The 11,604-nt window shown below is 50.7% G+C and overlaps 1 protein-coding gene across 2 annotated transcripts in view; it reads left to right on the top strand.

The window, feature by feature from the left end:
* Positions 1-11,604, top strand: part of SBNO2 (strawberry notch homolog 2) — a 51,645-nt gene that overhangs the window by 19,753 nt on the left and 20,288 nt on the right. The window contains exons 1-2 of one of the 2 annotated variants that reach the window (XM_035895610.1): positions 263-576; positions 6,790-6,954. In XM_035895610.1, coding sequence (XP_035751503.1) covers positions 532-576; positions 6,790-6,954 — 210 coding nt within the window. In that variant the 5' untranslated portion in view covers positions 263-531. Of the gene's footprint in view, positions 1-262; positions 577-6,789; positions 6,955-11,604 lie in introns of those variants that run through there. The other variant, XM_009640052.2, reaches the window with a different exon arrangement.

Here is an 11,604-nt window from a genome sequence, read left to right as displayed (position 1 = left end):
CTGTGGGGGGAGACCGGGGGGTTTTTTGTGTGGGGGGGGGGGGGGACGGGGGACACGACACACGAGGGAAGGGGAGCCAGGCTCCCGCCCGCACCTCTCCTGCCCTGCGCCTGGCCGCGCGGCCGCGGAGCAGAGCTTTGTTTACAGTGCATCTGTGGTTGAATTACACCACATACAGTAATTCTCATCGCATTGCCAGTAATTTCACTGACTTACCAAGCAGGCATCATTTCCTGAAAGTCAGCCCTTGTACTTAGAGGAAGTAAGAGCACTCTCCTTCGTGACTAAAGGCTCTATGCAAATCGCCACCGGCTCAGGACAGACGCCCTGCATGGCTGTCCTCTTTTCCTCCATTTTCACTCCTTTCTTCTGCATGTTAATTTTTAAAAACCCTCGGTGAGCTCCCTTCCCGGCTGCTGCTGCTGCCGCGGTCATGAATGAAGACCTTTCTCCATTATATACTGAACAACCTCGCCGTCCTGCTCCAGCCACGTCCTGCTCTGCCGACAGTGCACTGAACGCTCTTTTAAAATGTCCCAAATGCAGTTCTGGCTAAAGTTCCCATCTCTCTACAAGGTAATGCCTGGTTTTTTCTTTTTGCTTCTCCTCGGGATTCCCAGTGGGGTTTGGTTGCAGGGGTAGCAAGCTCAGCTGCCCCCCCAGGCTCGTGTGACCCCATCGTTTTTGCAATGGCAGCAGAGGTTTGGGGGTGACGATTCTTGATGCAAGGTAGTGGGACCAGGTTTGCTGGGTTGAAGATGTCAGTTGTGTTTTGCTGAAACGTGTGGTGCTCGGAGACTGTTCCTGTCAGTTGGAACTTGGTCACTGACTGCAAAACTTGGGAGGAAGAGGAGCTGCGTGGAGAATGGATCGGCATGTTTGTGTAGCTGTGATAGCTTTCAGGAGCTTTATTTTTAAACCAGATGCTGGGTACAGAAAAGCAAGGGACCCACTTGCCAGCCAGAACACGGAACCCTTCAGACTGCCAGTTTATTGCCCCGCATTTAGAAAGACTTTGGGGTTTGGCAGCTAAAAGATTTTCTTTTAGTGATCGACTGCTTACAGTGCAGCTTTTAATTCTTGATTCTGTATTTCCTGAAACATAATTTGCTTAATCTGTGATTTTTGAGACGGCAGATCTCTCTTGCCCAGCAGTGTTGGTGTAGGTGTGTCTGTCTGTGCCTGGTGGTGGTAAACCATTTATACTGATGGCTTGATGGCCAAAATATTTTTAGGATGCAGGCTCCTCCTGTATTTAGGCTTCACCTGTTCTTTCATTATTTTTAAACAAAGGCTTTGTTTCGGCTAAGGGAACCAAGCTGTTTGCAGTGGCTGGGGAGAGTGAGGTGAAGTGGTTTTACCCCGATTGCCTGATCTCTTCTAGGGAGCTCATTCTTGCTTTTGATAACTCTTCTGGTTTGGGATAATGATAGAAACAGTGTGCCATGGTAGCATCGACTGCCGATGCATTTGCACTCGCAATTTAAAGTCCAGCAAATCATAGAATCATAGAATGTTTTGGGTTGGAAGGGACCCCTAGAGGTCATCTAGTCCAACCCCCCTGCAGCGAGCAGGGACACTGCTAACTAGATCAGGATGATTATCATCGATTGATCAAGTTACTCACTAGAGCATCTGCTGATACGAAGGCCAGGCAGTGATTTGTGGTCCCCTCTCTCCTGTTGTATGTTGATGTTGTTTCAACTTCAATCTATAAAAGGAGCGTGCTGGTGAGGGCCCTAGCCAGCAGCTGTGTGCACGCAGCCCCGCATCGGCTGCCTCCTGACCCCTTATCAAAATCTTCATTAAGCGGTCACCCTGCTGCAAAGGAATCGCCCTTTTGCCATTTTGTAGGGGGCTTCTATCGACTTCATCTCTGGCTCGAGCGATTCGTTCTGAACGGTGTTCTCACAGCAGGCTTCAAGGTCCCTGTGTCCGTCCTGTAATGGGAGAGACTGGGAAAAGTCTGTGCCGTGAAACACAGCGGTCGGGGTCGAGATCTTCAAGCCAGCGTTTCACCCAGGCGCTCGCTGTCCTGGCCAGGGGAGTGTTTGATGAAGCAGGCTGATGGAGGCAGAGCAGGTCCGCCAGCCCTCGGCGGCAAAATTCTCCTACCAGCGATGGTCTGCAGTGTGCTGTCTGCATTTTGGCTGCAGGCTGTGCTAAATTGGAGGGGGGGGGAAACCCAAAAGTCTGCAACCCCACCCCACCCCCCAAACAAATAGTCTAATTCCAGAAATAAGAACGTCGTAGAGAACGGTTGCAGAAGAGCATTTGAAGTAAGGATCCTGCCTTGTGGAGGAACTTCCATTTGCTGCAGAAATTGGACTTGCACTGAAACGTAAAATAAGTGCGGTTACTGTAAAACCTCATTTCCAATGAGACGATTTTAAAATTCTTGTTAATCAGTCATAAACAGGGACAAAATAACTCGCTTCAAATCCTGATGACTGAGACTGGTGAGCTCTCAAGCGATTTCTCAAGCGTGTCGGACCATTTGGGAAGCAGCAGCAGCGCTTTCCAGGTCTGGGAGCTGGCTTTGCGGTCCTCCGTTTGGCTCATCGCCCCTTCCCAGCGCTTGCTGCACCTGTAACCGCCTCCCTCTTCGTGGTTTCTTGGGCCATCTCTCCTACCCCAAGGTCTTCATCTCCTTTTCTGCTGCTTCTGTCTGTGTTGGGGGCTCGGATCCTTCTGGCCAAGGGTCTCTTCTGGCTGGGATCAGTTGTAACCAGTTGCAGTGGGGCTGACAGTGGCTTTATCCCGATGAGGAAAGGAGTCCTTTTGCTTGCTCTGTTATTTCATGAGCTGATGGTTTAGGCGATGGTCCTCCCTTTCCCTCGAGGAGACTAAAGTAGCTGCTTCTGTTTGCTCCGTGTAAACCGGTGGAGTAATTAGTCAAGGCATGGTTTATAATGACACAGGTCGCAGTTATCAGCGTGGCCTTGCATTAAGCAATTACACTGCATTTTGTATATAAAGAAGTCTAATTCGCTGGGGTTGCACTGTGAGCTCCTCAGGGCGGGGATCTACCATGTTACTAGTTTTAGTGCTCTTTAGATAATGTAATTGGGGAAGACAAACGGGAGGCTCTGAACGTCTGTGACCGACACCTTGTAACACTGCAAAAGGATGGGCTCGCTGAAGTCCTTTCCAGGACTAATATTATCCTCCCTCTGACCTGGAGGCTGATTTCCTCTTCCCCTTCTCAGTCCAGTGCCCCAGGCAGAGGGAGTGGTGGTGGAGATGGTGGGGCTGGAGCCTTCGCTGGGGGTCAGGAAGGTGGAGGGCGCTTGCTGCGGTATCTCCGGTTGTGTTGCAGTGCCTTCAGACGTGCCGTTGCTATTCCAGCCCGGCATGTTCCTCTCTTCAGGACCCTAACGGGCAGTGGCCGCTCTAGTGTGCTCCATGGCCTTCTTGTTGCCATGCCTATTGCTTGCAGATGTTTCCTCCTGAACCAACTTCTGCCAGTGGTATTTGCAAATGAGGAAGACCTGCACAGAAGCGTCTCGCCATAGCTCAGCGATGAGACCGGGGGGGATTTGAGACCACCCAACTCCTTGACATGTGGCTGCCGCTGTCCCGGGGTGGTGAAGCCCTTGAGTGAAATGCTGTCAGTTAAGAGCCAGAGTGGATCCACGTGGCAAAGTTTTTCATAATGAAAAGAAAAAACAACACCCCCCTGGCTAAATAAAGCTGGGTTTGCCTTGCAACTCCAACCTTTTGGTTTAGCTCTTTCTTGCCTGTAGCATGGTATCTCCCAGGCCTGCCTGCCCTTGAGAGAGGAAAGACGTGCGTCTCCTCTTTCATCTTTTAGATTTCATGTCAAGGATGATGATGGCTCCTCTTGCTTGTTGTGAATAGGATCTAGTTCTGGCACCTCCTCGCATGAGCTGAGCTCTGAGGGCTTGTTGGGAGCGAGCTCCCGCCCTTCCTCCTGCCTGCCGAAGATTGTGTGAGGTGGCCAGGCCCGAGGTGCATGTTTTTTAGTTTTGCATTCAGGGTCTCGGCTCGGGTCCGGCTGCTTGCCCAGCCTCTCTTCACTGCCTGTGGACAAAGCACTTGTACTGTCATGGATTTTGAGTGGGACTGTTGTAGTTCCAGGTCCGTCTCGGGAGCTGTTTGTGTCGCTGTGTGGTGGTGGGTACTCAAAGAAGATAATAGCTGTTGCCTTGAGAAACTTCAGAGCAATTCTTATGAGCCTCTTGGTATCGCTCGGTATTTCTCCTCTGTAGTATCTGGACCGTCAGACACCCTAAGTGGAGTTTCCAGCTGCTTTGGGTCCTCTGCTGCGCCAGGCCTGTGTATCTGGCACCAGAGCAGACGGGTGAAGGAGCAGTCCATCTGCCTGCCCGTCTCTCTCCCACTCCTTTCTTGGAATGGTCGGAAGAGTTGCTGCAAAATCGCCCTGAACTGTTTTATACCAGGTGTAATACAAGGGAGTAGCATTAGGTGATGTTACCTCTCTTCCTCAGCCCAGATGTCGATGCTCTCTGCTTTACCCACGTCCCGGTTGGATCTGCAGAGGTGTGGGAGCACAGGAACGCAGGTCGTGGTGACACACCAGAGGCTGTCGAACTCCTGCAGCACTCGTTCTTGGGATTTTGAGTGTGGAGGAGGAAGCAGAGGGGTGGTGAGGGCAGGAAGGGGAGGTGATGGCTTGTGTTCAGCAGCACAGGTTCAAGGCAGTCGGCAAGTGTCTCTGCAGGGGACTGGAAGGTTGAGAGGGGCTACGGACCTTGGGAGGTGGGAGTTAATGGGAAAAAAATTTCTCAATAGCATGAACATTGTTAGCTTGAATCCCACGTACGCTGCCCGTACAGTGCTCTAGCTCAGGAGCTCCAGGCTGTGGGAGCAGACAGGCAGGTTCCTGTGGGATGCACAAGGCGCTTGCTCTGGCCAAGAAACCCCAGATTCACCCAAGTGTTCTCCTGCTTTCTTGAGTGTGAAACACAGCCCCGTTTCCAGCCATCACCTAATTCCGAGATGATAAATCGAGGTGCCTGCTTTAGTATCTGAAAAGCCTGGGTTTCTGAGTAATCCTAAAATAGCCACAGAAATATCAAGAGCAAGAGCTGCATGGGAAACGCTGCCCATCGGCTGCTGGGCTGACAGCAAGTTCCCGGTGCTCCTGCATCCCTGGGAGCACAGCCTAGCAAACAGCCCCTTCACCTTGAGCCTTCGGGTCCCCCTGCTTGGTTTTCGGCGAATACAAGCTTCAGACATCGTGCCTGCGGCCTCTGTCACCGCTGGCCTTCAATTCAGTGCCTTGGTGCCCTCGCACCACTGCCGGCGCCTGCGGCTTCGGAGTAGTGACTGTCGTCTTGGGTGCCACAGAGGACGTATCTGGGAAGAGGGTGAAGGGAACATGCCCCAGTGGTTTTAAACACTGCAAAACCATAACTTTTTATAGCAATTTGGGGGAGCCTGACCCAAGTCTTGGCCTGAAGCCCTTAGGAATAGCTCAGGCAGGCTCAGCTGTTCATGATCTTATGTCAGGCAGGGCTAAGTGACTTTTAAAAAATCTTTGGCTGCCTTTCTGCCTTGTAGTAGGAAATTGGCCCTTAACTGGAAATGAACAGCGATTTCTCCTCATATCAGACGCTGCGGCTCTCCTGGCAGCCGTGCTGCGGTATTGTCACACTCATTTTGTTATCTGACCCAGCGGAGAGCTTGAGCTGGCTGTGTGCTGACAGCCCAGACCCTGGTAAAGAGCCGCAGAACTCCTCTGTGTTGGCAGTGTCCTTGGGGCACCAAGAAAGACCCGTTGGCCTGTCAGCATATCCCTTGGGGACAGGGACACGTCTCCAGCAGGACCTGTGTGCTGGTGCTCGGTGTTTCGAAGTGTGTTGCTCTTCAGTAAACAACAGACACAGTTTTTCTGCTTTGAAAAGGTTTGAAAGTGGTATTTGATGTGGAAGGAGATGTGATGGCGTCAGGGAAGGTGCGGTGGTCTGTGCCAGAGCTGAGGAGGTAGAGTAAGAAGTGCTTTTGGGCTATGGGTTCTTGCCCTCTGAAATTTGCCAAACCAGACAAGCAGTTGGTGGTAGGGAGGGGACTGGTGGCTCTTTCTGAGCTAAAGTCTGCGTGACTCAAACCACCGTCATCATTGGGTTGGCACAAAATAAAACAATTGCAAGCCGTCTCAAGCAGAGGCGCCAGATAAAGAGCAAGGGCAGAGCCTGATCCTCGTCACTGAAGCACATTCCCTTCTTGCCTGGACCGAGGCGTGCCCTTGGGAAAGGGATTGGTAGACTTACCAGCCTCCTTTTGCAGAACCTGGCACGAGGAGACTCAGTTTTTCCAAAGCCTCCAGGTATTGCCATGCTATAAATTGCAATTAAACAGCTGTGTCATTATCAGGTGTAGCTGGAGCTCCGGGCTTCTGTGCGGGCATGGAGTACTTCGGGTATCAGGCTGGGGACTGCGCACCCCTCGGCAAGCTTTTGAATCAACTACAAAGTTGAGGTGACTGATGCCTTGTTCAGCATTCCTCTTTCTCCCACTCCCGTATGTGGAGATGCGCAGAGTCTGAGTTGGTCTTGACCGTGTACCGGCACTTCTGTCCAGCCGGTGCTTTTCCTGTTTTATCAGGAAACTGAGATTTTAAACCAGCTGCTTGGAGCGTGTCCTTATGTGCAGGTTAATGTTGAAGTTTTATGGAGCATGAAGCAATGGAACTGCTCATTTGATAGGGAGGAATGAAAACTTCCTGGATGAGTAGGTGTGAGAAAGGAGCTCTCTGGTCTTCTCATCCCGTGTCCTCTAACTGTGGTCATTTCTCCGTTTCAGGACTCTTCATACCTCGATGAGCTCTCCAACAACAACTCCCTCTTCTCGTCCCCTGCGGATTCCCTCTCTGACATTGCGGATCCAAAGGACTTCTTGCCTGCCGATAGTTTGAACCACGTGCCAACACTATGGGATGTAAACACGCCGCAGCAGAACCAAATAGAGGTATGGGCTGCTCCTCTTCCATCCTGCCTATCAGACAGTAAATACCTCAGGCTTCATCCCATGGTGTTTCCACCAAGAAATTGAGAAACACCCAGTTCCCTGCAGGGGTGAAGTTGCAGTGTGATGGTGTGGTCTCGCTATTACCAACCTCACTTGAGGGTGCAGTGGTTACACATCCTTTAGTCTCCTGGGAGCAGGAGAGAACCTGGACACCCTCAAAGGGATGCGTGCACTCTGTCAGAGCATGGTGCAGGCACTAGCTCGCTCTTCTGATGGCTGTGGCAGGTAGATGTACCATGAGGACGATGTAGCCCTAAAACAGTCAGCAGGTCCAGAGCGGCCTGCGACTGGGCGCTCGGGAGTGCTGCAGAGATGGACTCAAGGAAGAACACCCTGAGGCAGATCATTAACTGTCCCCAGCAGCCCCCGCCACCATTTGTTTATTCTCCATGGCAAATATTTTAGTAACAATGACTAAAAACCAAACTCTGTCTCAACTGAAGACTAACCATTTGTGTTTACTTTGTGAGTCCAAGTCCCTGCAAGCTTTTACATCCCTGGGCTTTCCTGGGCGTGTGATCTCCCGTCAGTCCCACAGCAACATGTGGTTCTGTGCATTTTTACCAGCCTTCTGCCATCTGTTTTCCCTCCGCTTTTGGGATTGATTACTCACTATTGTGCAACCTGGTATCAGTCACTGCAAGTAGCCACCAGCTTTGGTTGTTGGTGGAACTGATACCATACGCATCTGCTGAATCTGTAGGTCTGGGCTCTCGCAGTGGATGCCCAGCGTGCAGTGGGTTTCCTTGGTAGGTCATTGTCTTATGAAGACTGTGGGGGAAAAACATTCAGCGCGAACGCCCCAGAAGGCAATCTGGCATGCCTGTGCTTTAGTCACTGTTGTATTTTGAGGTTCTGTCGTGTTCTTAGAGGCTGCATTTTGCAGTTCATAGCGTGTCTGACTCTGTTTCTGTGATGAACGCTGGCTGTCACAGCTTGGAAATTAGAGTCTCAGCAGCAGTTCTGCTGTGAAGTGATGCTGCTGCGTGGCTCAGTGGCAGGTTGGCGTTGAAGGAGTGTGGCTTGGTGGCAAGGGTCCTGGCCTGGCACTTGGGTAGTCAAAGCTCCTGTCTGCCTTAGACTTTCGGTGATCTCTTAGGCCATTAATGCAGATCCTCAAATCAGACACCTGAGCTCTTGCTGAAATCAGTGAGATTTGATCACCTTTACAGACCTTTACAGCGCCTGCTTGGCCTTCTGCGTCTCTGTAATTGGAGGCAGAGAATACCACCACCCTCCTTCCCCTGGATAAATGTGTAAGAGATCAAGGGCCGCGCCGCCGCGCTGGCAGCGAGGGCTGCACAGGCAAGCCACACGCAGTCCGGTAACTTTGGGCCAGTTTGAACTTGAAGTTTGAGACAGCAGGAGGAGAGAGCTGAGCTATTTGAACCAAAGAAATGGCTGAAGACATCACAGGCTTGTAAACGGGATGGTTAAAAGAGGTGGAAAACGGATACATCCCCCAAGACAAGAGAAGGCATCTGCCTTACTACTCCCAGCCTCCTGTTATTATTGGGTTTTTACGCAGCAGCCTAAATCACTACAGAAATAGTTCTGTGGTGTCCTGTTTCTAAACCTGTGAACTCTGGTCGAGATACTCCATGCCTAAAAAAGCCTGTAGTTTTGTGAGTGGAGCATAAAGCAAAAAACTTACTGGGAAAAGCTGTTCTAAAATCAGCCCAAAGAATGCAAGTGCGAAACAAATATGTGTCACCGAAGTGTGAGACCAACTCGTCTGGCCGCTGCAGAGCAGCCATCTCCGGTCCTGTTGCATGCCGTTCTTCACGTCCGCCCCTCGCCCCTTGCTGTCCTGCTGAGCACTTAGGTTCAGATAAGGCCAATTAACTCCTTGGAATTCCATTTATAAATGACTTCCTTTTGAAAAGAATCTCTAGCTGTTCTAAACATTGCCTTATCTGTGTTTTCAGAATACAGAGGTGGTTGGGGCGGGTTTTGGTTGCTTTTCTTGTGTTTTTATTTTTACTGCGTTTGACCTTTCGTGACGAGGTGTCAGTTAAGAACCTTAGAGTCAGGAGATTTCAGTTTCATTTTTGCATGGGAGGTGGTAACTCACAGGGCACGAGGTAAACGGGTTGTGAGCCTGACTGGCAACTGGTTTCTTACCTGAATTTCAAATATGCTTTTTGTGTTGTTGTTAAAGGAGGCAAACAAGCGATCTGTGGCAAAAGCTCGAGGCAGTGATGGAGGAACGGTTCCTTACTGTAACATCCAGTACAGGACAGAGACTTTGCTGGTATCCGGCACCAATATACAAGCAATTCAGATAACCTTTCCCTGCCCCTTCCCACATCGTTACGCAACCATCATTTTCCATAAAGATGCAGGAATTTTGACTTTTGAGTAGCCAGAGCAGTTACTAAGCCACGGTACGGAACTGGACGTTGGTCACGTTGCACCCTACGTAACCCAGGTGAGCTCAGTCCTCATCCGTTTGGATGCAGTGCATCCAGTGGGCTGCATAGTCAGCTTTTACCCTGGAGCAATGGCCAGCCTCGCACTGTCCTGCCAGGACAGGAGTTAAGTTACTGAGACAGAATTTCAGCCTTGGAGAGTCAGGCGGAGCAGAAACAGCAATCTCTAAACAGCTCCGTGCATGGACATCTTATAAGTGAAGCTGGAGGCATCCTGCACAAGACCCCCATACAGATCCCAGGTATACGAACAGCCTTGTACCTCGTCCTCTTTAAAAAAGAGAGGAAAATAAACGGTCTTCTGCCCTGTAGCAATTTGGAGTTAGGGTGAGGAAAAGACTGTGTCCGTATTCTAGCTGTCCCCTATCTCTCTATCCGCTGTCACTAAGCACTGGGGAAATGGGTGTACGGAAAGGGGGACAGAGCAAAACTGGAGAAAAGCAGAGAAAAGCATGGCGGTGAGGCTGCGCAAGGCAGAATGTTTCGGGCTCACTGCGTAGCCCTTATCTCAAGTGCCCAGGGCCAAAGCTTCAGGCGGAGTGTTTGTGATCAGGAGGAAATGGATGGGCGCAGGGCTGCCTTCACGGGCCCCTGCGGAGAGAGCTGTTGTCCATGAAAGAGACCTATACCACGCGTTGGCTCTGTTGATCCTTTCGGGAATGGGCATGGAGGGAAGGGCTACTACGCTGTTAAATATTTGCAGAAGTTAGCAGAAGAAACACAGCAACTCCATTTGCAGTGAAGTTGCGAAATAGCTTTTAAAAATAGTTCATGTAATGCATTGTGTTTTCTCACAGCCATCTCACAAGTTAGCAGTGCTTTCAGGATTGGGAAGGCAAAGCCCTGCCTCCGAAGCCTGGAGCTGCAAATTTTGTGAGCTGCTGCTGGAGTTTTTTCTGTCTAACTCATCCACCGCACTTTGAAAATGTGAACACCCTTCTCCTAGCTCGATGCATAGGGAATGAATTTGTGCAGAGGGGAGTTGGCTTGTCAGCAGGATGTGACTCTTTCTTTTCCCGTGGAAGTGACGGCAAGATGGAGCAAAACGGAGAATAACGCAAAGAGGAAAAAAATGGAGTAAGACTGAGTCTCTGCGTGTGCAATTGCAGCAGTTTTACTGACCGAGTCTCTCCCCTGCTCACATCCCAGTGTTCCCATGTATGCTGCGCATGCCTCTTACGTTAATGTTTTTAGATATGTAGCATAGAGGAAGGAGAAAATTAAACCAGGAGGTGAGCAAGCATAGAGAAAGGAGGGAGTTGTACCAGTGGGGCAAGGTGATACATCGCCCGCTATAGCTATAGCTCCTGGCCCTCACCGCACATCCTCAGCTCTGCGGTTAGTTTTTCAGGGCTCCCAACAACCCAGGTTTCTGTCGCTTCCTTTGCGGTACCCAAGGTGAAATGCTGTGTGCCAAAGCCAGGCTGCTGCGTTGGGATAGCAGGGATTGATACTTTGAAGACTGCACAATGCAAAAGCAGACCTGCATTAACTTCCCACTGCTAGAACGGAGAGAAGCGTGCCCTGCCGTTCCAGCAGATCGGGGCCTTTCTCTTCCCTAAGAAAAAACTTTTAGGCTGAGTTCAGATTTGTAGGTGGAGATGTTTCACCTGCTCTCCAGATTTGTTGGCACTGAAAATAGCTCTTCCGTCCAGCTTCCTTCTGGTAATTCTGACTCAGGCTTCCAGTAATGGAGGGTGTTTTTTCTTTCTTCTTTCTTTTTTTTTTTTTTTTTTTTTTTTTTTTAAATTTAAAAAAAAGGAAATAATCGGCGTGTTTATGCTTTAGAACTTCCCATCTTTCACTTCTGCTGGTGGAGCATGGGTCGCCTCCTAAGTCTGGCACTCTTTGCAGGCTGTAAACTTGAAGCAGCGCTGCTTCTGGAGTTGCTGATTGCTTTGGATGCCATGAGCTGCTGGCTTGACCTTGCTCACTGTCGGGAAATTCCAGGGTGATTTTGTTTGCGTGGGGACAAAGGATCTCCTCGATCGTGCCTTCCCAGCTAGGAGTGTCTTGGGAGCTCTCCTGACTGGCTGCGGTGCAGCGGGCTGGATGGTCCAAAGCCATCGTTAACTCTGAGACAGCGGTTGGTGCCCGGAGAGACCCGGCCAGCCCGTACGGCAGCCCGACCCCCCCCCCCGCCGGCGCGGGGGGGGGG

This window comes from Egretta garzetta, unplaced genomic scaffold, assembly GCF_000687185.1.
Source record: "Egretta garzetta isolate BGI_Z169 unplaced genomic scaffold, ASM68718v1 scaffold396, whole genome shotgun sequence".
Lineage (NCBI taxonomy): Eukaryota > Metazoa > Chordata > Aves > Pelecaniformes > Ardeidae > Egretta > Egretta garzetta.
This window is presented reverse-complemented; position numbering and strand designations above follow the sequence as displayed.